The 25,415-nt window shown below is 39.9% G+C and overlaps 1 protein-coding gene across 3 annotated transcripts in view; it reads right to left on the bottom strand.

Moving 5' to 3' along the window:
• Positions 1-25,415, bottom strand: part of dmd (dystrophin) — a 1,415,828-nt gene that overhangs the window by 891,471 nt on the left and 498,942 nt on the right. For all 3 annotated transcript variants that reach the window (XM_052015085.1, XM_052015086.1, XM_052015087.1), the window contains exons 10-13: positions 11,876-12,064; positions 11,328-11,509; positions 3,690-3,840; positions 966-1,085 (exon numbers count right to left, since the gene is read on the bottom strand). In XM_052015085.1, coding sequence (XP_051871045.1) covers positions 966-1,085; positions 3,690-3,840; positions 11,328-11,509; positions 11,876-12,064 — 642 coding nt within the window. The remainder of the gene's footprint in view (positions 1-965; positions 1,086-3,689; positions 3,841-11,327; positions 11,510-11,875; positions 12,065-25,415) is intronic.

Raw genomic sequence — 25,415 nt, 5'->3', positions numbered from 1 at the left:
CATAAGTTATCAAAAGACTCCACTTTAATAATAAATCAGTTTCCTCCAGCTTAGCTCAACACTCTCCACTTTTCTCCATTTGTTCTAAGCAGCTCTCCTCCACTCTTCCTTCTTCTCCCTCATCAAAACCAATAAAAAGAATGGATTTATATTTGTGGCACCATTTGAATTCCTTTTGGGATACCCAAAAGCACTTCACTGCTCATGAAAGACATCATGGTTTGTGTTCTTTGACATGGGGATTAGCGTGGATAGGCATCATGATTGATATGGACGAGGTAGGCCAAAAGGGCCCTATTCTGTGCTATTTCTATACTTCTATGAAAATTGTGCCTCAGGGTCTTTTATAAACAACTGAAAAATGAGATGGTGCCATGCTTTATCATCTCATCCAAAGTGCAGCATCTAGAACAGTGTTGTACTCTCTCAAAACTGCACCAAGATATCACCCAAACACAATTGTCCCTCTAAATCTTTCTACTTTAATACATCCATTCTAAGCTTCAAAATTTACCCTTTCATCCCACTGGCCATCTCCCCAATTCCTCTGAATTCCTGAGTAGTGCAGTTTCCCCCTTGGATAGGATGGTCATTTTGTTTCATTTTGAGTTGTTGAAACTCAATTCTATGTATTCAGCAGCATTCTCTAACTCAATTAAATAAGTGCTTCAAATATCTTCATCATGGATAAATCACATATTGAGAAGTTTTCACTCCAGCTAAAGATTCAGCAATAAATGACTAACTTATTTCAGATGAGAGGTCATCAGACTTGAACATTAACTCTGTTTCTCTCTCCACAACTGTTTCCTGATCTGTTGAATATTTTACTTCTCTTTTTTATTTCAGTTTTCCAGCAGTTGCAGTTTTCCTTTTTGCTATTCCAAAGGTTAATTAGAGCTGCAATAGTATCCTTGAATCCCTGAAGTATCATTACATCGCCAGAAGATATCTACAGATCTCACCTGTAGCTCTTCCTCCAGAGCAGCAGTGGCATTTTCTCCATTGCTCTCATCAACTACCACTACCATGTGTGTCAAAGAGTTGACTCGCACTTGTTCTTGCTCCAGATCTTCTTGAAGCACCTATATGGGAATAAACAATCAAGGATAAAGACATTTCCTGGAATATTAAAAATGTTTCAATCTGTAGTAATAATGAAAATGTTCCCATTTTCCCTTCATGTGCAGATGTATGCCTATCAACATTAGAAACAATAGTTTAAACACAGCTTTGACATTTCTAGATTCACAAGTCCCAGTCCTACCCCAGTTCTGTCTCAGTGGCACATTTGAAGAAAATCTTCCTGGACAAGGACTTAAAAACAAATTTCATTAAGGCCTTGTGACAGGAAAATGTACATTCATATTTTTTGCCAAGTCAAGTTGAAGGGACGGTGTTATTTAAAATACCACATAAACTAGGTCACTGCTTTGCAAAAGTCAGACACAGGGCAAAGAGACTTCCTGTTAAATCTCATTTGAAGTCCCATTGTTCCAGGTTGATGTCAATCAGATTTGAACATCTGTTGTAAGGATAATCTCAAAACATGCCTCAGGTTCCATGAGACATTTGATTACCACGTCACCTTGCGTTACTGCTGAGACAATGCAAAGTCCTACTGTTCCTAAAAAGATAACCTGAGGTATTAAATTATCTATATCTGTTAACTGTTTCCCAACCAAAACTTTATGGTGACTGCCATTTTTTCATCAGCTACTTACAATTAAAGCTAAGTTTTTCAAAAACACCAATTGAAAATAGCTTTGCTTGTTTTGCTTCTGGGACAAATGGACCTGCCAAATCTCCCTCAACAGAGTGAGATGCATTCATTAGTTTAACCCTGTTGTCCAAAAAACAAGTTATATTTTGTTCAGTTGAGGAGAACTGCAGTGTTCATCACCTTAATAAAAAAAGTTCTTCCCAAAATATTCCCAGTGTCAACAACTCCAATGCTTGGGAGCTGCTGTCAGTGCAACAACTTCAATTTGTTTGCACTTTTAAATGTATAAAAATAAACATCCCAAGGTGCCTTAAAAGCTTGATCAAACAGAAGGCAGAAAAGGAGACATAAGGAAGATCTTAGAGCAAAGGGGGGCAGGAAGGTTTAGACAGTTTACCAAACCTCAATAACAAACCATGTTATTTGCAAATCTGAATAGAATCATTTCAATGCTCTTGCAAGTGCAGAAACTAACTGGAAATTTTGAAACATTGAACCCCAGGAAGGGTGGAGTTGGGGCTGTAGTTTCTATGAGTGATTAAGTTATTCTGGCCATAACACCACTCAGGCATTTTGAGCAAGCCAAGCAGGAAGGCTTTATTAAAGGACCAGGTAATTATCACTGGACTCAATTCTGTCAAAGCCAAGCTGTCAAATGTAGGTAGCCTTCATAACATTGTTGATGTTGGAAAATGTCCCACATGGACAAGCCGGGAATCGAAGGGAAAGTGGCATCTAGTATTAAAAACTGGTCCTGTAGCAGAAGGGTAATGATTGCCAGGAATTTTAGTTCAAGAGTTGTATGCTGTGGCACTTTCTTTTTACAAATTGGCTCACAATACAAAAATAGGAAAAATGTGATTGTATAGCATGGAAGTAAGTTCTAGGCTATGGGAAGTTATCAGTAGACTGGTCAGATCATTGCAAAAATCACAAAGGGATTCCCTTGGCAGAAGGTAAACAAAGCAAGGTAATACACAATAAAAGGTGGGATGCAAGTGAACAGGAAGTTTGGGATCGGAGTGCACATCCACAAATCCTTGAAAGTTGCAGGTGGGGTGGATCATGTGCTTCAGGCAGCATCAGGCGTACTTGCTTCTTTATTAACCGAGGAAGAGAATACAAGATTTGGGTATGTGAAGAGCCGTACTTTGTAGGACTGCCAACCAAGGTGCGGAGAAATGTAATTAATCCAATGTCCATTGTTTTGCCAGCAGGGGCTGCATTGGCTCCTTCGATGCTATAATTTTTTGGCCAGATCTTTATATGGGAGTCCGAAAACATTCTGATGTAAAGTAGTGGACTGTAGTGGGTGACTCATTGTCTAAGAGCTTAACTGACTGGTTTTGACAATGTGCCAGGCAAGTAAGTCAGAGTGAGTAGAATGGGGCCACGAGGTGGCATCAACACGTTGGTTGATGAAGGAAATAGTTAAGAAAATAAAATAGCAGCTGAACTGAGGATCAAAAAACAAATTATTGCCTTTCTATCTGAAGAGCAAGACTGGATGAATGCTACCTTTAGTTTTTATTGCAAAAACATCAACAGACAGTAACAGCACTGCAAATTAAATACATCTTGTTTTGGTGTTGATACTAAATTATTTGGGACATGAAGAAGTTTCAACACCTTTACTTGGACAAAGGAAATAGCACATACAGAGTTTGTAATCAGCAATGTGAGTGGAAAATGTGAGGAGAAGCAAGTGTAAAATTGTCCTATGGTTTTACCTCTTCCCATTAAAAGAGCCTTAAATGTCACTGGTAAAACCATTCATTATGAAGCTGTACCAGAAGCACTCTATATTTATGCAAAGTTCATATTCTTTTATGGAGACACAGAGACTGTAGACAGTGGAATCTGGAGCAACAAACAATTTGCTGGAGGAACTCAGTGGGTCGAGCAGCATCTGTGGGAAGAAAGGAATTGTCGACGTTTCAGGTTGAAACCCTGCAAAAGTACTCACTTTATGTTCTTCCACTTGCTGTTTTAAAGCTTCCAGATCTGGTCCAAGAGGCTGTTCCTCCATTTGGTTAATTCTGTCCTCTGTATTTGTTAACCAATCAGCTAAATGTTTCAGCTGCTGCTGCTGAAGATCCATGAGCTCTTCATGTAATCTAAAAAAAAAGATTAGTAGTGTCACCATCTACAATAGATTCAGAGCAGGAGAGATAATCCTGCGACTTCTATTTCTGTCAAAGGATTCTGATATTTAATTTTGCTTCAATCAGACGAAAAGTGCAATGTACATTTTAAAAATTCAGAAACTGCAGTGATAAACTGAAATGTTAATGTGAGTTTACTTGTGATTAACTGATACCATACAATATTTGCAGTATGTTGAATGCTACTAGTTCCTTCTCCTAAAATGAGATTAACTCAATTTTGCTGTTCCAAAACTACGATAAGGTGAAAAGTAAAATGCAATGCTCCAATCTCAAATCTCGGAAAATATTGGTACGTTTACTACATTTATCACAAACTGCAGCAGCTGGTGAACAAATTCAGCTCAACACGACACAGAGCAGCAAATTGCCTTTCTCCATACACAAGTCACAAAGAGCAACTGACCACTTACGATCGATGAAGCTACCAATCTAGATAAAACAGAACTAAGTTATTTCTGAGCACATCTTAAAAACCTCAGTGTTGCATAATCTGACTGGACTATGAGCTGAAGGCATGATTCACCCTATTTTACTTCTGCACACAACTTTCCCAAGGTTTGACTATAATTATACACAATTTCAAACACAAATTTTCAAACACAAGGGAGATATCTAAAATTTGCCGTCTTTTATCTTTCAGAACTTTTATTTGCAACATACAAGGCACCAAAGATACCATCCTTTCCACTTCTATTGGATTCAAATATAAAGTGAACAATGTTTGTGAAATTGTGTCAATCACTTAAACATATGAGACAGAACTGTCATCTCAAATGGTTAATGAAGAGTAGTTAGTGGCTGTGATACAGTGCTTACTGATATTATCTCCCACAAAGAGGCCAGCAATGTGTCTGACAAATCCAAAATCACACATCATACTTTTAAGGTCTTCCACTTGTCAAGTTATATTACTCCCCATATGTCTTAAGGACTGACACAGCAGTTTAAAATCTTGATATTTCATATAATGTCACTTTACTATCCTTCCAATGAAGCATCTAAATGAACAACTGACCTCAATGTTCACAGGTGAAATCATTCATGCAATTCTGCTTACATTCCATGAGGACTAATTGATTTGTAGAAAACAGAATACTTGTCAGTGACCTGAAGTATCAGGTTGATACATATCCTCCTTGGGGAATCACAGAATAAAGGAATGTGGCAAAGTTACAACACAGGTGGTGGTCAAAGACACTTCTGTATCCATGCTGGCCATCAGTTAATCTCAGTTCTCAATTCATAGTCCTGCAGGTTAAAGCTCATCCAGTTCCTCCAGATACTTTTAAAATGTAGAAAAGAAAATGAAGGGATTTTCAAACTGAGCACACAATGTTTCCATTCGGTTACACAGCAAATGTGTCTCAATATTTGCATCGAATGGGCAATAATTACTTGGTCATAACCAGGGCCATATTGGCAAATGAATGTGTCATAACAGACAGAGTAATATTCTGAACAAGGATTGAATAAACACATTTAGCCAGAACGAAAAGACCCATGGAGACACAAGAGACGGCAGATGCTGGAATCTGGAGCAATAAACAATCTGCTGGAGAAGCTTAGTGGGTCGAACTGCATCAATGGAAGGAAAGGAATTGTCGATGTTTCGGGTCGAAACCCTGCATCAGGCCATCAGAGAGACCTATTCTCTGCATCTTGTGTTTGTTCTCTCTATGCCAATGTTCCTCACGTCAATGACCTTTTGACAAAAAACACTGAAAGGTTTACTCCAATGCAGCAGCATCATCAGTTGCTTGTTGTTTCACATTCTGTATTCATTCAGGGCAAAGTGAAGAGTATGTTAACATATGAAACGAACAACTTGCACACTGCCTCAGGACTTGCATCTGATCCACACAAGCATTGTTCTGACAATCTTGTAAGGTCCACTGATGTCCAAATTCCTAAAATGGGCAATCAGTTCATGGGAAATATCAATCAGAGGACAAGATCTCACAAAAATAACTGTCAATGAGCCTGGTCAGAACTGCATTTAAATCCTTCAGCAACAGCCTCAGCTGCCACCAAAAATAAAGTACAAAGTGTGTTTGGCCTTTTTTAATTGCATTGTCTGTGTACCCAGGAAAAGCAGATGCTGATAAATGAGAGCTCTCATTGCCTGATTCAATCCTCCTCTTGGAATTAACATGAGGGCTACTTAAGTCAAGGTCAATGGAAAGAAGGAATTAAAGGAAATTAATATTCAGTAAATAAAAATAATGCTAGATAAATTAAGGGCACTGAACGTCCAAAGTGAATGGCAGGGCTCTGGAGAATGCTGAAGAACAGAGACACCCAAGATGCAGGTACACAGTTTGTTGCAAGTGACAGGGTAGGGGAGTCTAAAACTAGAAGGCATAGGTTGAAAGAGAGAGGGGAAAGACTTAAGGGGGATCTGTAGGGCAAGTTTTTCCAGACAGAAGATGGTGAGTGTATGGAATGAGCTGCCAGAGGAAGGGCAGAGGCGGGTACAGTTATATCATTTTAAAGACATTTATACAGTTATATGAATAAAAAAGGTTCAAAGGGACATGGGCCAAACACAGTCAAATGGGAGTAATGCAGGTTGGCACCTTGGTCAACATGGATGAGTTGGGCAAAAGGGCCTCTTTTCATGCTGCATGACTCCATGACTATTTATTTATCCAAGAAATATCAGCTCCAGGTTCTATTTATATTTACTTTGGATGAAAGATGAGAGGTCACCTTGGATGATATTGAAAATGTCAAATGGCAAAATAATGGACAACAATTTAAACAACAGATTAGCTACAGCAGGAGTGGAGATTGCTAACAGCAGAGGTCAAAACTGATACCATTGTGACGGGGAAGCTATAGAGAAAGGCAGCTCAGTTCAGAGTCAAATCGCATCATTGTTGCCAATGGAGGGGCTTCAAGTCAGCAACCAGGGAGGGTAAAAAGATTATGGTGAGGAAATGTACTTTGTGCCAGTGGCCAAAGAAAATGGAATTGTCTTATCAATCTTAATTAGAGAAAATGGTTTCTCAGCCAGGTATTCAAACAGAAAATGCTGGAAACAGCAAATCAGGGAGAATCTGTTGAACGAGAAACATTTCAGGTCAAAGACTCTTTGTCAAAACAGGAAAAGAGAGAAACTGTTAGTTTTAAGTTCAGAGAAGATAGGGGAGGGATGGGTGGGACAAAGGAAATATCTCTGATAAGGTAAGAGTAGGGTTACCATTGTGATAAGTTGCGAAGAAACATCTGGCTGATGTGTTAATTAGAGAGAGAGAGGGAGAAAACAAACATAAGAACATGTAACATTTGTGAAATGCAGTTCACAGGTCTGGTAAATGCCCAGCAGGTCATGCAAGGTTAGCAGGGAAAGAAAAACTGAGCTAAGATGACAAATGGATAATGAAGAGCAGAAGCAGCCAGTTCTCATACCATCCAGGAATGTTTGTCAAGCAAGCCGTCTGATATCATGGCAACATTGTTGTGGGTCATGTGAGCAAATGATGAGGGACAAATGGCTGGCATCAGCATTGATGTGGATCTTGATGTTATATCTTCAACCAATAAAGTTAATGTGCAGCATGAAGGGAAGAAATAAGTGGGCTGAGCATTGTTCCTCAAGGAGAGGAAGAGAAGACATTGAAGGAAATAATCTCGCTTTGGCTGCCTAGGTAAGAGTGCAGTTTAGCTATCAGTCAGTTTGTGGTCTATTTTAAATCTGTTAGTACTGTGCTCCACAGAACCAATTCTCAAAGTCAACATTAATTGTATTGGCTGTTTTCTTTTTCAGAATTATTAATGTTTGCTTGCAATCTAAAAAGGGCATTTTAATAACTAAAGATGATAATTCTCTGATAATTTGGCTGCGAATATTAGCCATGGCAAATTTCCAGGTCATGATTCAAATTGCAATGTAATTCAGAAAAATCCCATCCAGATAATAAGCAATGTCTGTCAAGGTTTTATTGATAACATTCATCGTTTTTGTTGGGGATAAACACTCTTGGAATACTGTACCCAGTTAATTTTAGAAGGATGTCAAGACATGTGAAAGGCTGAGAAGAAATCTGCAAAAGTGATTCTGGCAACAGAAGTCTTTATTTGAGAGAAAGAAATTCAATTAATTTGAGGCTAAAGGTTAAAAATAATCCTGCAGAAGGTCACCACAGTTATAGGAGATTGGAGAAGAATAATTCACATCAGTTGAGATACAAGGGACTGCAGATGCTGGAATCAGGAGCAACAAACAATGTGCTGGAGGACCTCAGTGAGTCAAGCAGCATCTATGGGAGGAAAGAAATTGTCAATGTTTTGGGTTGAAACCCTGCATCAGGACCGAGAGTAGAGAGGAGAGATGGTCGATATAAAGAGGAGAAGGGGAGTGGCGAGAAAGGATTCTGAGGTGATTGGCAGACTGAGGAGGGGTGTAAGATAACAGGCAGGTAGGTGAGGTGAGCAGTGGTGGAGTTGGAAGACAGTGGCAGGTGAAAAATAGTTGGAGGCTGACGAAAAGAGAGGGAAAAAAGCAGATGGAGCAAATGGGCACGGGGATTCTTCTCCTTCTCATCCTCCAGTCCTCCCATTTCTGTCCCCTTCCCACCCTCCCCTCAGCCCGCCTTCACCTATCTTCATCCCCATCCCCCTCCTGGCTCCATCCACTCACTTCACACACAGGTTCTCCCCTCAACCCACCCTCCTTCTGGATCTCTCACTCACCTTTCCCCTAATGGCTCCCATTCTCACCTCCTTTACTTATCCGAATCCAGCTCTGTTAGAGCTTTGTGTTCCTGCTTATCTCCCTCCAGCAGCTGTCTCCCTCTTCACACTCCCCTCCCCCTACCTTGCTCCATCTGTTTTTTTCTTCTCTCTCTTTGTCTGCCTCCATCTGTAATTCACCTTCCACAGTCTTCCATCTACAGCCCTGCTCACCTCCCCTACCTGGTACTACTTGCCAATCCTCTTACCCCCCTCCTCAGTCCACCAATCGCCTCAGGATCCTTTCTTGCCACTCACATTCTTCCCTTTATACTGGCCACCTCACCTCTCTACTCTCAGAACTGATGCAGGTTTCCAACCCGAAACGCTGACAATTTTTTTCCTCCCACAGATGCTGCTCGAATCGCTGAGTTCCTCCAGTGCATTCTTTGCTGCTCCAATTCCCATCAAGTGTTGTATCAGTACCAAGAGGGCATTTATTTGAGATCATCAAAAAATCAAAAGGAGTGGTATTACCTAATTAGGGTGGAGGGGTGTCCTGCAAGGAGCCAAACAACTTTCAATTCATTATTTTGTAACCATTCAAGAAATAGAGAAATTAAAACATTGAGAGATGAACAGACTGAATGGCCTTCTCTGTGTTACGAAATTCAATAACTGTATACTCTATGAATATATGGACTTGTAATTTTTCTCTCCTCGTTTCTCTGCCTTCACACCTGTTTTAAAAAAGATATTTTGTGTTTCTTAGCTCCCGCTGGACATTTCCATATTTGTGCATTGATGATGCACTCTTGATCTTATATTTTACTAAATCAATAACTTATTCTAATTTCAGCATTAAAATGGAATTATGAATATCAATTAATTTTGTCTATAGACTTTTCAGAACAAGCTAGAGAAACAAAGGACTGCAGATGCTGGAATCTAGATGATAAACACTATGATGCTAGAGGAACTCAGAAGGCCAGGCAGCATCCGTGGAGAAAAGCAGGCGGTCGGGATCCTTCTTCAGGACTGAAGATAGGCAAAGAGGAAGCCCAATATGTAGGAGGGAGAAGCAGAGCAGTGATAGGTGGACAAAAGAAGGGAGGCGGGGTGGGCACAGGGAGTGATAGCTGTTGTCTGAGAGACAGGCAGCCGAACAATACACTTAAATGGAGATCCAAACGTTGGCAAAGAAGTGAGGGAAAAAGAATATTGAACACTACTGGGAAAAAGTACTAAAGGATGGAAGGAATCTACGCAGCAGTAGGCTAAGGCAGCACGTACAGCGTTAAGTTCCCCATGTGGAGGATTACAGCGTCATTCACAGCAACTTCTTACTTCCTGCATTCAATGTACGTGCACAAATATAATACCAATAGTCCTACTGCCTTTAAAATCACAAATTCCACCCCCTGAAGTCGCTATGGGAATTTCCACATTTTATAGGATCTATTCAGTGTCTGCATATAGGGTATGCGTTCTTTATACTTGGCATGTTTTATAGATTTTCTGTGACAGCACCATTTCAGTAAAATGACTACTCAACTTAAGCTTGGAGCTACTTTCATCAAATCTTTGTCAAACTGATGGTGCAGCTGGCAGACCAGGCATTGTTTTATCCTGTCCCAAGATACTGACAAGGATTACACCTTCATGTGTGAGGTGCACTGTGTCACACCTTCAATATCTATGAGAACACTGGATACTTATCACAAAACAATACAGATAAATCAACAATTGATATGGTGTATCCAGTCGCTTCCATATCATAAGGAGGAAGAAATAAACAGAGGTACGCAATGTAGAAGAAAAAATATTATAAATATTGCAGTATAGAAATGCGCGGAATGGGAAAGCACAGAGTTAATCTTCCACCTTCCTTCATTCCCTCCTTGTTCATGAACAATGAAACAAGGATGATCTAACAAGACATGATTATTGTCTCTTCCATTTCACCAAAGAACTTCTAACAGCTTGGCCAGTCTCTCTGCAGCAGAGACAGGGTGAACAGAGGATAATTTATTGATAGAAAAAAAATCCATAAAATCGAGCAAGCTTACAAGCAAAAACCACAATCAAGGACAGAAATGTCTTCATTGTTTCTCCAAATTTTCCCAGCATCTCCACTGGAAGATATAGCAAACAGAAATAAAAAAGGATGTTGTGATTTACAGAAAAGGTGAAAATATAAAAAACACACCAGTTAATATTTAGCCACTGTTCTTCCCCTTGTGATAGAGATGTGAAGATGCTAAGAAGGAACGGATCAGTACGTTGCAATGAGCTCATAATAACTACAAAGGATCCCATGTGGGAGGTAACTTCATAAGATCTGAACTCACAAATCATATCCTGCATGCAAAGAAAGCTGGGATTAAAGTCTGCAAAGAAACAAAATACATTGGCCTGAGAGCCAGCAAAGCAAACAGAAAAGTGGCAGGAGCACAAAGTATGGGATTTAAAGCAATCAAAATCACATTCAATTAATCAAGTGTAACTAAAAGCCTTCCACTGGCTCCAATGATTCAATGTGGTACAATATAGTCTTTGTCTCATGTGTAAACCACAATAAACCAAGATTAGGAACAGAATTCAAAATGAACCTGTGCTTTGGTATTCAAACACAATGCAATATTTTGTAAATTATTTTGCAATTATGTTAGATAATGGCTTGGAGCCAAATTGTCAAACTATTGTGTGAATACCAAAAAGACACAGAAATCTGTCCAGCATAGATAAGGCCATTTACTTACTTGCTTTGTCTCTCCATACTGGCTACCCTGAGAGTTTCCCATCGGGAATTCAGCAAGTTCATCTGTTCCCGAATTTCATTTTCTTCATCTTCGGACAGCTTTCCCTCTTCAATAAGTTGATTCCCAGCCTGTAGAATATTACCCACACTACCCTGATGTGAGGTTAGCTCCATCATAAAGCCCTGCCAGAAATAACTCATGTAAGCAACAGACAGATATCTGATGTTTCAAACATGATTAAAAACAATACCTGTAAAGGCAGAATTCATGAATGACAACTGAGTCCAAAGCTCGATGTTTAATTGAAGTTAAACATGTAAGTTTATCCACTAAAGCTTTCACTCTGGATCTTTTATGGTGAAAATCCTTCCAAGGTGCTTTATTGAGATGGAAGGGAAAGATATAAACGTTGAACCAAATATGTTTGTACAAATGATTTAAAAAATTGAACCTTTGCATGCGATACATAAATAATTAACAGCCAATGTATGCCCCCCACCCCCCCACCCCCCCCCGCCGTGCTCATACGATCACAGTAATTCATTTACTTCATGGGCATGAAACTGCTCCTTGACTTCTTCCACATCATCCGAGACTGCACCCTGTGCCTGCAGTGAATCCTCGGCAGAAAGCAGCCAGGTCAATACAACCTCTAATGCAGTCTGGTAACTGTCCAGGTCCACTTCAGTTTCCACTGGTGAGCTTCCAACTGGCTTCTCTACTGAGGATTCCATGAGCTGCTCAATAAGAAACAAAAGTGGATATTCTTCCATTAAAGACAGCTCAAACTGTTCTGCTTCATTAACTAAATAATCAAAGCAACAGCAGTATGGATTTGTAAAGAGGAAGGAGTTATGACCTTGCTTCGTTTTCTTAAACAGCTTTACAGGATTTGTTCCAAAATTCAGGGGACAGCTATAAACAAGTGATAATTCTAATGGCTACTTGTCCCTTTCTACACTGTGCATTACAATATGCATGCTCAATTATGAAACCATTTTAGCTGCATAATATATTCATTACTGATTAATGTCTTCTGGGACTTGACAGTTTTACAATTTCACTTAAATAAAACTTGTAACCCATTGGAGTCTTTGCTTTGCATTAGGTTTTGCCACTGGCAGCGGTGAACACAACAATCAATACCTTTCAGTTTCCTCACTGCCGCAACCCTACCTCTCCACACACGTTTCTCATTTATCCACTCTCTCCAATTCTATCACCACGGAGTTAATAACTTCGACTATGGAAATAACAGGTTGATTGTTGGGAAGTTTGATGAAAAACTGGTTGGCCTTATCTCAATCCAACCTTCTATTTCTATCTTCTGGATCCTTGACCATGATGAAAAAGAAACATTAGTACCCATAAACCTACAAAGCAAACATTAAAAATCAGCAATCCCCAATAGAACATGAATATAAATTGACATACAGCAGTCCAGTTGTGCTGCCTGAAGCTCTACTACTTTTCACAAGGAGAAAAAAATAATATCTATCAAGTCAATCAGTCACAGAATCTTAAAACTGGACTTCTGGAATGCGGATTCAGAAATCTGAAAGGCTGGTGAAGTTTGTTCTCAGGTGTACTGACAGGGATAGGAAGAGAGGAAGGTGTGGATGAGGGAAATGAGAGCCGAGGAAGCAGAATGGCTCCAATATGGTTATAGAAACTTGAGGCAAGAAACAATTGATCTCGCTGGAATGGATGTATTATGAATGAGAGAAATGTACCATATAACATTTCCAATGTAACCAATGCCTGATACTACCAACATCCAGTTGTTCCAAGTTTGCAGCTCAACATAACTATGGACAGGGGAGAGCAGCCATAATTATCCAGGCCAAATGATTGACAAAATTGCCAGAAGAAACCAGAAATGTACTTCAATCATGTTTGATGATTGTTCCAGAGAACTGGAAGCACACTGACATAGCAGCATCCTTTCCCATTCTCTGAGTGCATTTCTTGTTGTACTAGAAAGGACAAAGCCTCATGAAGAGAACAACTATGAAATTTCACATATGGTTAAGACATCAGCAACAAACAGGTGTGCAATCTCCTCTGCCACAGATCAACTTATAAGACTTCACCAATCCCTCCAAGATCTCCCTTGAAATCTCTGGATCAAAGTCAGGCCTCACTACTGGATTTAATGTGCAACGGGTTTGGGACAGTTAAAGCCTGATTTTGGTCTTTTCAGCCTTTCGTCCAAAATGGGTATGGATATTTGTAAAATACTTAAAACAGGATTTTTTTGTGCATAAGAACAACAGAGAGTGAATTCTGTTGCTCTCTCTCCAGCCATGACATCCCTCCCCAGAGTGAGCAAACTAAAACAGCCCAGAAAATTGCAAATGTTGCCTGTTATTTTGCATCATTACATTGGTCTTGCATGCATTCAATCCTCCACAATATACAATAAAAATATCAATTTGCCTTTTAAAGCAGTGTTTTTTTTATTTTGAAACCTCATCTTTTCATGAATGGAAAAATTACATTTTGACATATTTTCAATCAAAAGGAATAAAGACCAGTTTTGTCTTGCAACAGATTTTGGCATGTAAAATTTTATCTGTCCTGCATTTGCTGATCTCTTTGGCCTATATGCACAGTAGTTTCTCTACTCCTCCAAATTTGGCATGGAACATGGAAAATATGTTTTTAGAGTAATACAGCAGACCTTTTTAAACCTTTACACCAAGACTGTTATCAGAATCAGATTTATTATCACTGACTTCCATGACGTGAAATTTGTTGTGTTATGTGAAAATAGTGTTTGGCTAGAAATTAGCCAATGTTGAATTGCAAACTCAATGTGACAACAGCACTTCCTCAAACTGGTAGGCCTGAACACAGTACATTTGGGCCTGTTTCTCAATGATATTAATGGAACCTCTTGTCCGTATCTCCACGGACAGATCAATCATTTGAATATAAAAATCAGACCATGGGTTTTGTCATTAGGAATCCAAAACTGAGTCCTACATCCCTGTAAGGCTGGTCTGAAAGAAAGAATTCTAGCATGATATCCAAATACTGTTATACATTATTGCCTGGAAATTCACCACTGATTGGTCACACCAAATGATCAAAAAGGTCATGTCAGTGCATTATGCTCAAACTCAAATGGAATGCAATGAATTTTGGGACATGGGTGAACATTTTGGGAATAGTGACCACAACTCATTCTATTTTAAGATAGTTATGAGTAAGGATAAAATTAGATCTTGCGGGAAGGTAATAAATTGGGGGAGGGCAAATTATGACAGGATAAGATAGGAGCTAAGGGGGCATTGATTGGGAGCAGCTGCTGTCGGACAAGTCCACGTCTGACATGTGGGAGTTGTTTAAAGACCAGCTGATCAGAGTTCAGGATTGGCATGTGCCAGTAAGGAGTAAAGACAAGGATGGTAAAGTAAGGGAACCTTGGATGACTTGAGGTCCTAAATTTAGTCAGGAAGAAAAAGGAAGCAGATGCAAGGTTTAGGAAGCTAAAAATCAGACTGGGCACTTGTAGAATAAGAGGAAAGCAGGAAAGTGCTCAAGCAGGCAATTAGGAAGGCCAAAAGGGGCCATGAAATGTCCTTGGCAAGAGGGTCAAGGATAATCCCAAGGTATTGTATACTTGTATTCAGAAAAAGAGGATAACTAAGAAGATGGTAGGTCCACTCAAGGATAGAGGAGGGAATTTGTGCTTGGAGTCAGAGCAAGTGGCTGAGATACGAAATAAGTAATTTTTGTTGGTATTTACCGAGGAGGATTTGGAGGAGAGTGAAAACAGCGTGGGGCATGATAATGTGCTGGAACATTTTGAGATTGGGGAGGAGGTAGTGCTGGGTCTTCTGAAAAGCATTAAGGTGGAGAAGTCCCCATGGCCTGATGGTATTTATCCCAGAATATTGAAAGAAGCAAGTGAGAGATTGCTGGGACTTTGACGAGGATCTTTATGTCGCCATTAGCAACAAGCAAGGGCCTGGAGGACTTGAGAGTAGTGAATGTTGTGCCTTTGTTCAAGAAGGGAAATAGGGATAATCCAGGTAATTTTTGGCCAGTGAGCCTCATGTCAGTGGTTGGGAAGCTATTGGAGAGGATACTGAGGGATAGGATTTATGCGCATTTGGAAAGGCATGGCCTGCTTAGGGATAGTCAGCATGGCTTTGTGCAGGGCAAGTCACATCTTACATACTTGATTGAGTTTTTTGAGGAGGTGACAAAGGAGCTTGATGAGGGTAAGGCAGTGGACGTTAGGTCTCTTCATGGTAGGTTGATTCAGAAGATAAAGATGCATAGGATCCAGGGTGAATTGCAAGCTTGGATTCAAAACTGGCTTGCCACAGAAGACAGAGAGTAGGGGTGGAAGGCTGTTATTCTGGCTGGAGGTCCGTGACCAGTGGTGTTCCATGTGGATCGGTGCTGGAACCTCTGTTGTTTGTGATATATAACAATGATTTGGATGAAAATGCAGATGGGCGGATTAGCAAGTTTGCGGGTGACACCAAGATTGGTGGAGTTGTGGACAGTGTAAAGAACTAATCAAAAAATACAGCGGGATATAGACCACTTACAGACATGTGCAGAGAAGCGGCAGATGGAGTTTAATCCAGGCAAGTGTGAGGTGCTACTCTTTGGGAGGTCAAATGAAAGGAGAAAGTATTCAGTTCATGGTAGGCCCCTTAATAGCATTGAGGTACAGAGGGATCTTGGGATCCAGGTCCATAGTTCACTGAAAGTGGCTACGCAAGTGGATAAGGTGGTAAAGAAGACGTATGGAATGCTTGCCTTAATTGGTAAGGGTGCTGAGTATAAGAGTAAGGAAGCCATGCTGTAGCTATATAAAACTTCAGTCAGACCACACTTGGAGTATTGTGTGCAGTTCTGGTCGCCCCGTTATTGAAAGGATGTGGAGATTGTGGAAAAGGTGCAGAAGAGGTTTATCAAGATGCTGCCTGGATTAGACAGTATGAACTATAAGGACAGGTTGGACAAACTTGGCTTGTTCCCCTTAGAGGATCGGAGGGTGAGGGGAGACCTGATAAAAGGTTTTTAAAATTATGAGAGGCATAGATAGGGTAGACAGTCAGAATGAGGATAGAAATGTCAAACACCAGACGACATGCTTTTATAGGTTAGAAGGGGGAATTTTAAAGGCAAATTGAGGGGAATTTTTTTTTTTACACACACACACACACACACACACACACACACACACACACACACACACACACACACACACAGAGTGGTAGGTGCCAGGAATGGGTTACCAGTGGTAGTAGAGGAATCAGGTAGTTTGGTGGAGTTTAAGAAGCTTTTAGACAGACATATGAAAATGAAAGGAATGGAGGGATATGTACAGTAAACAGGAGGAGGACATTTAGTTTACGTTGGCATCAAGATCGTCACAACATTGTGGGCCGAATGGCCTGTCCAGTGCTGTACTGTTCTATAAATTTCAGATGCAGATTACAATGCACTGGCACAACTATTTAGCAGCAAGTCATATGACCTTTTGAGCCTGTTGCACCACTCAGTAAGGTCACAGCTCATCTAATTTTTGGACTCAATTCCACTTCCCTACCTATTCCCCACAATACTATTTCCCTCTCCTCCAAAAATCCACCAATGTGAAGCCTTGATTAAATGATGACTTAGCATCCAAAAAATTCCCAGGATTCAGAACTCTCAAACAAATTCCAGCTCATCTCAGTCTCAAGTGATCAATTCCTTATTCCAAGACAATGGTGCCTAATTCTACACTTACACAGTAGGAAAAGCATCCCCGTAGTATCTACCCCATCAAGACCCCTCAGAACCATCTTTCACTGAGATCACTTATTATTCTTCTGAACCAGAGTATACAGACTTATTCTGCTCAATTCTTTCACAAAGAACCAATCCTCTCATCACAGGAATTAACATTATGAACTTTCATTCCACCGCCAAGACAACTATATCCTTGCTGAAATAAGACCAAACTCTATGCAATTCTGCTGGTGTTATCTTGCTCAAGTCTTTGCAACAAGATTTCTTCACTCTGATATTCCATCCTCCTGCAGTCAAGGGCAATGATCCATTTGCCTCGTAGTTACTTGCTGTACTGACACATTAAAGTTTTTTTTTACAAGATCAAATGAGTTCTACTGAAAACCAACACTGAATAGTCTCACACTATTTAAAACACATTCTGCTTTACTATTCATCCTAGCAAATGGATAAGCTCGCATTTAACATCGTAGCAATATCATGGACATGATGGACCATTCAGAATTGAATAGAAGCCCAGCGTGTGGGTGAAACTAATAGAGAGCTGAGCATTAAGGCAATCAGCCATCTCTCATCCTTTGTATTTCATCATGTTCATGTTTCTCTCACTGGGTAATGAATTTATCTTATCGTTCATCAGAACAGCATTGAAGATTTCATTGAATTCTCATTTGGTGCAAAAACACCATCAGATATCGAGCCCTAGGTTCACATCTGAACTGCCCTATTTGCTCCTTGTTTGTCTAGACTGACAAAGCTCAGAGACGAGTGTCAGTCTTCAGAACTTTTAAGCCCACAGGTTTTGCTGACCATAGAATATATGCCTTAAACAAGCTACTGTTTTCAGTGTCAACTGCATTTAAAATCATATTTCATTCTTAAGCACCACATAAAAGTAACCACAAATATAAAAATATATTGTATTCTTTCACATAAGAAGCAATTGTACTCAGTCTTTTCAATTACTACTTGTTGAGTGCCAAGATTAGAGACTTAAACGTATGAATAACCCATCACACATACCACTGGGTTCTGATATATGCTCTGCAATGAAACACTATGTATTTTTTCTCTCGTTAAATGCTGCCATTTTATAAGGAGCATTTTGTGTAAAATGAGCTCTAACATCTCAATGGCAATATTTCTCGGCACAACTAAATGATAAATTTCTTCAGCATATTAAATTGCTAAAGCCAATTTGATGCATGGAGAATGTGAAAACCTGAGAGCTGAAGTAAATAAACAAAAGCCTACAGGCTGGAATATATTACATTCAATATAAAGTCCACTTAAAGATAAGCCAACATCTGCTTGCAGAAGAATGAAATGTGCTATTAAACATCTTGGCTATTAATCAATTTTGAACACAATAAATAAACACATAATTTCTCAATGAAATTTGGAGATTAACAGATGTTTAACATGATTTAGTGTTCCTCACAAAGTATAAGCATTATCTTTTCTCTTCCTTGCTTAGGTCATGCTGAATAATCTAAACTGGCTGAACAAGTCAATAAAAAAAGGTACACTTTGCTTAGTTACAGAAAGATTTCTGACCTCATCTACGAAATTATGATCACTTAACTACTCTAATTTTAAATGAATCACAATGTGATGCTTTTTTTTTTGCATATTTAAATCTATTTTTACAAACTAATCCATGTAAAAAGATGAGTCAATGTCACCTTATTTATGAGGCAAGAAAAATGTCAATTAAAGAACTAAAATCATCAAAAGCAACAATAAAGATGAATGCAGAAGTGAATCTGAAAATCCCCAAGCAATCTTAAATCGGATATGTTTGGGAGCAACTGTTCCTGGTTTGAGGACATCTCTCTTAAAATGAAGCATCACGACACAAATAAGGAAAAAGAAGCTCTGGACATGTGAAAACACTTTGTGTTATCTCGTGAGTTTGGAGAGTTTCTTGCTATGTACATTAAGTGTTATACTTGGTACTTCTAGTATTGTTTATATATTTCACTGTTTGAAGGAGAATAAATAATTATCATTAAGCATTATGAGCTCTATCTTGAGTGATCAATGCAGATACTACTGCATTGTTGTCCAGTAGATTCATCCTGGCGAATGTATGGTTAATGAATTTGATCAGCCATCTTCCCAGAGTGCAAATCCCCAAGCAATAAAATCTGAAGTCCAATCACACTCAAAAATCCAGCGATTCTTTCTTTTTAAATCATCAAGATGAATGACTGCGGCCTGCAATATTTATAATTCAATGTTGAAAAAAGTAAGAGACAAGTAGTGCAAATTTTGTAACCATGCGGATTGCAGGAGAAAGAGAAGAATGAGGAAGCACAAGAGGTGCATCAATTCCTTGCTTAGGATGGACACCAGTTGGAAATGTTGCCTTGGCACTACAATGGAAAGCAGATCTTCAAACTTAAATGTTTAACAATCACCACAAATAGGTTTAGAAGATTAACAGAAGATGACACAAAAAACTTCTACAAATAATACCAGGATATCAAGAGCAATTATTAAAGACACAAAAATACTGAGGATCTGACACATACTAAGTGAAAATGATGCTATTCAGAGTGTAACACTCGTTTGCTCTCATGTCATCCATCAACAAATTTGAAAAAAAATCAAGTATGTTGCTTCTGGCTTAACTGTTCATCAACTCCTAATATAATAATTATTTTTGATTCAGGAAGAGCACATCTTGTTACAAGACTGAAGAACTCGATTTTTTTCTCAATTCCACATTGATATGGAATTGCAACAAGAAAATCCAATGCCTTGTTTAAGAGCCCAATAAACAGTTAGCAGGAAGGTCAATCACTTAGCAATTTTCTCAGCATTGTGCTATTGAAAAATTATGTTTCCCAGATCAAAATGTGACCACAACTATTTGTAAGTCATTGTGCATCACTCCAGGTCTTTCTAGTACTGCGGTCTTGCTCTGAGGTCTTCAATTTTATTTTAGCCAGGAGGACGGTAGGGAGTGAAGGGTCTTAGGGCCCTGCTCTTCAGTTTCAGTTGGAGCCCCCGGCAGCCACGTTTTCTGACACAATGGAGACCTCCCCTGAGGCTCCAGCTGCTGTACTCTCTCTGAGTGGTCTGGATGCCAGGAGACTGTCAGTTCTGAAGATGACTAATTAAGTAGCTTGAAACAATGTTACTTACTGCAGAGTCTGCGGCTGCAGATTTCACCTGTAGTTGTGAACAGGAGTATTTGATGATTCGCTTGGGAGCTGCACACAAAAAGTCGCCTCTCTCCGGCACCATTTTTTGGTTGTGCATGCGATGATGATGTTCCCCAAACAATGTTTCTTTTTCAGCATTGCTGGAGATATTATATCCAGTTGTCAAGTGAAGAGAAGTTTGTCGAGAAAGGCTGGGAAAATTGAGTCATCACAGCATGGTGTTCAACTGGGACCCCTGTAAGTCCCCTTTCAAACTTTGGGGACACAGACACTGCCTCCCCTAACCCCCTCGTTTTGCTCACAGTCTCTTGAGACCCAAGTCCCAGTAAATATCTCAATAAATACATTTCCCACCTCCACGGCCATTCTTCCGATTGGATCCCACTTTCCAGTCCCAATCATGCTCGCAGGCCCCACCTTCATGCCTCATGCTTGCGTGCAGGCAGCTTTTGGCTTCAGCGAACTTCATGAGAGAATTCAAGCAGTAGAAAACAACTGCACCTTTTTAAAAAGTGCCTTGTGGCTACAAGAGATGGTAGTTGGGTGAGTTGATCAAACTCTCATACTCAAGCAGCTGTTCCCCTTGAGAACTGCTGCTTTAAAGCTCCCAGCAGACAGAAATTTTGCAAATAACTTAACTCTTGGAAAAAAAGATCTAAGATTTGGGTTGATGACATAAACGTCTCCTTCCGCATCCTGCAGCTGAGAATGTTCTTCCTGTCCAGACCCAGAAGAGAATGGCTTGGCTCTATTGTGCGATGCTGTCTCAGCTTACAATTCTATGTGCTTTGCCAACATTATGTAGCTTTGAAGTTAAAAGTTCTTCCTTTACACAGACCAAAACAGTTCAGTTATATATGTTTTGTACCTTGGGGTTACATGTATTTGATTCTGCAGTATCTAAGTGCAAGCAGCCTGACGATATACAACCACTTTTTTCCACCAACCTTTATAACCACAAACAGCAAAACAAATATGGCCCAGGTCTAGTCACATCTTTCCTGACAAGCCCCACATTCCAAGCTGTCATTTTCTCCCGTGGGTTTACCTAACCCTGAACTGTCTTCCAATATCTGTTTCCAATGTCTACCGCCTCAAGTTGTTCATGTATCCTGCAGCTCTCTGCTCCTCAATAATATCATCTTTATTCCAGCACAATGGCTCAGAGCTACTGAGCTTTGGGAAAAGAAAACACCGGTTCCTCAGACACATGTAACTAAATAATGGAGCAATGCAGATCCAGCCAGCATCAGATGAGAACAAGCCCTTGATATAAAACAAGAATACATTTGCTCATATTTAGCTAATCAGGAACAATTACCTGCTTCTGCATTTTATTGCTTTACACAGAAACTTCAAATCATTAAATAGTCACAGTTCTGCTTTATTCACTTCCAAGCAACAACATGCAAGGCATGCATTAAGTGGAACAACATGTGAGGAGGGAAGAACAATGGGTGATGACACACTAAAGCCCACTTAACAGACAACATAATTTTCAATATCTATGGATTTTTCTTCTCATGACCAGAACCCAACAAAGCCAAAACAAAACTATTTCAATTTGAAACATTTTCCTTGATTTGATAAGATTTTCCACTGAGTAATTTGATGGTTTGGCACTAGAATTGGACTGGATCTCTCTGCCAAACAAAAATCAGCAAGGGTGTTAAGTGCAACCTGAAAGCAGCTTACTCCAACAAGTGGAAATTTATTACTAATGAAAGTTCAACCTCACATTTAGCTATATATATTGTATACTTCCTGACACAAATTTTCCTGTCAACCTAGCACTGGAATATGGAGTTTGTTTTTAATCTGCGACTGTTCTTGCTTTTAATTAATTTCATTTTGTTTATTTTAGCAGCACCTAGATTTTCATCTCATTCAACTGCACCCCACATTTACCATACCCTACAGATCTAGCAAGCTTTTCTTTACTCAATTTTCATGTTGTGGCATCTCTGGCAAATCCAGCAGGTAACGACCTTGAGAAGGTGATGGTGAGGCACTGCTGTGAACTACTCTGGTCATTCTGGTGAAAGCACTCTCACAGTTTTGTTGGGGAGGAAGTTCCAGGACTTGGACAGCAACGAGACATTGCAATGTGTTACCAAGTCAGGATTGTGTGCGACCAGGATGGGAACATGCAGAGTGGTGTTCCCATCATGGAAGGACAGGGATTTGGGAGGTACTGTGAGGACTGAACACTTAAGGTGGCGGATGATGCAGCAAACAAGCAGGCTGCTTTGTCCTGCATGACGTCCAATCTCTTCTCTATTTATCAGTGCTGCTTTTCGACAAGAAAGTGGAGACTGTGCCATCGTACTCTTGAACATGTGCCTTGCAGATGGTGGAAAAGCTTTGAGATGTCAGGAACTAAGTTATTCTCCACAGGATTACAGTCTCTGAATGACTGCTTATAGCACTGATGTGGTTAGTCCAGTTGAGTTTCTGGTCAATGATGATACCCCAGCATATTGATGGTAGGAAACCTGATGATGACAATGCTATTAAATATCAAGGGTAAGTAGTTAGACTCGCTCTTGGTGAAGATGGTCATTGCCTGAAAATTTTGTGGCATGAAAGGTATTTGCCACTTATCGGGCTGGATGTTGTATTGGTCGTGCTGCATGTAAACAAGGATTGTTTCATGTCACAAGTAGCTGTTAATGCCGTTACCATCAGCAAACATTTTCATTTCTTACTTTTCTGATGGAAGAAAGACCATTGGTTAAGTTGCTGAAAATGGTCAGGCTGAGGACACTGCCCAGAGGAGATCCAGCAGCAATGACTTTTGAAAAGTTTGTTCCTTCAGGTTCTCAACAGTGCGTCTTTCTCAACACATTTTAGAAACTACTTTTGAAAATCTAAGCGCAAGATTGTCTAGTGATTTCCTGCAGTCCACTTGGGATTTCAGTTAGTCCATTATTTACCAGATCTGGGTTGACTTCAAATTTTGATCTGGTAATAGTCTCTGAGGTTACTGCTGTAGATTAGTCATTTCCAAATTTGGTAAATGAAACTCTAAAATCTTCAATGAGATGTGTTCAACTTCCACAATAGCAATAACATATTCGACACCATCATCCACCACTTATTGAGTTCCTTGATGTTTTAGGCTTGGTTCAACCTGTGCCCTGTCTACTTCCAACATTGTTTTCTGATTGTGGGTACTCCTTGAAGTTCAGATGGCCCATCTAAACAGGGTGATTTTCTTCATGCTTCTACCTGTGACAGGACATTCCATCCTGAATTATTAAAAATCCATGTGTTAAAGCGAGAAATGTGAATTAAAGCTGTGCTGTGAGATAGCAAGAATATTATAACGTGCACAGAGTGCAATGCAACGCATGCGTTGAAATTCTGAATCCCCGCAGTTGTGCACACAAGCACAAACTGGAAGTCACAATGGGGTTATCATGGGGCACCAGATGGGATGGGTATCTCCAACAGCTGATACAATGTGATGCTGATATTAGGCATCTGAGGAAGGAATCGTCATCATTCGGGTCCACCATCTGGGGAGATGGTGATTCACAACATGCAGGTGCTATTTAACTGCCACACATCCTGAATTTTAGGGATGGGCTGTTTAACTAATTATCCTCGTAATCGATGCCAAAGGAAGATGAAAAATGTGCATACTGGAATATAACCAGAGTGATGTCAATCATATGTTGCACGCTGCATGTCCTGCAGCCTCCTCACTCACACACCACAGACACAAGGAGAACAGGACTGCAATTTCCCAGTGACCATGCTGCATGCCGCAGTTACTAACCAGTTTTCAACTGAAATTTGTTGTTGTGTTGTGGACAAAAACAATGCAGGACTTGGCTAGAATTTCCAGCCCCATGTGTTCCTGCTTAAGTAAGTGCTGCACAAAATAAAATGGGTCTGAGGTCAAAAACTCTGCTGTCAAGAAGGGCAAGACACCAGTGCTGCTCCTTGAGACCTCCAGACTCCACTGAGAGCACAGGCCTGTCAGCAAGCTGCCTGCTCTTGATAACAGACAGATATATGGCAATGGTAATACAATGATAAAGAATTGATGATAAATCAATTGGAAATTTAAATAAATCGTCTGAATCTTTAAAGCCCCAATGACACAGTGCAACCCATTCTCCTTCTCCCCCTGCCCATATCCTAGCCACCACATGATATGGTTTGAAGTCCCATACAGTTCTCCCCCAGTTGTCAAACAGGTGAAGTTCCAAAGGATAAGAAAAGCTAAGAACCCTTCCAAATGCAGAAATTCATACAACAGGACGTACAGTGAACCCTTAACTTTCAGAGGGAATACCAGCTGCTGTGGATGGTGACAAAAGAACTCAGAAGCTAGCTAGTCAATCTCTAAGCACGCAGGAAATTAAAAACAATCCATGGTCATTTGAACCAGCTGAAACACACAAGTAATTTTGTGAATGGCCATTATTGCCAGATGGAGGAGAGCAGTTGTTCAAGAGTTTTGTTTTCCATTTTAATTATTTAACAGACTCCTTTCTATTGACTCAATCATAAAGATTTAAACGTTACTGGTTTATTACAGACCTGTCTTTGAACAACAGTATGCACGTGTCCACGACCCATGTTGAAGCAAATGAAGCTGTTATAAAGTAACTAATTAAATGAAATAAAACTCTTTGTTGTCAAGAAAGTTCACTAAGTTAGTGTTCACCAACTGCGAAGAGCTGTAAAACATTATGATATGAAGCAAAGTGACAGGACAGCACTTTGAATGTGCAGAAAACCGTACAACTCTTGCACAGGATTTTGCCCACAACTGTTGAGAAACTTTTAACCTCATGCCAGTGCAGAGGGTTGCAACAACAATGTGTCATTTGCCCACCCAGGGCAGACAACTGAACTGGTGATATACTAGTCTCTTCCAACTCAACAAACCACGAAGCAGGCAATGAACTTGTTGCCTGAAATGGGCAACAGCACACACCCCTATGGAAACCTAGTGAGGAGGAAAATTGCAAACAATTCTCTGGAAGAGAAGATTTGGATGAAATTTTTATTCTGAACTTTCAATGCTATCCAATTCTCTCAACACATTGCTTTCCCAATGCAAACATTGTTATTTTTCCACATCAGTGGTTTCATGCAACTGTCATTTGCCAAGCAGTTTCAGAGTCAAACTCAC

The sequence above is a fragment of the Pristis pectinata genome, chromosome 4 (genome assembly GCF_009764475.1).
Source record: "Pristis pectinata isolate sPriPec2 chromosome 4, sPriPec2.1.pri, whole genome shotgun sequence".
In the NCBI taxonomy this organism is placed as follows: Eukaryota; Metazoa; Chordata; class Chondrichthyes; order Rhinopristiformes; family Pristidae; genus Pristis; species Pristis pectinata.
This window is presented reverse-complemented; position numbering and strand designations above follow the sequence as displayed.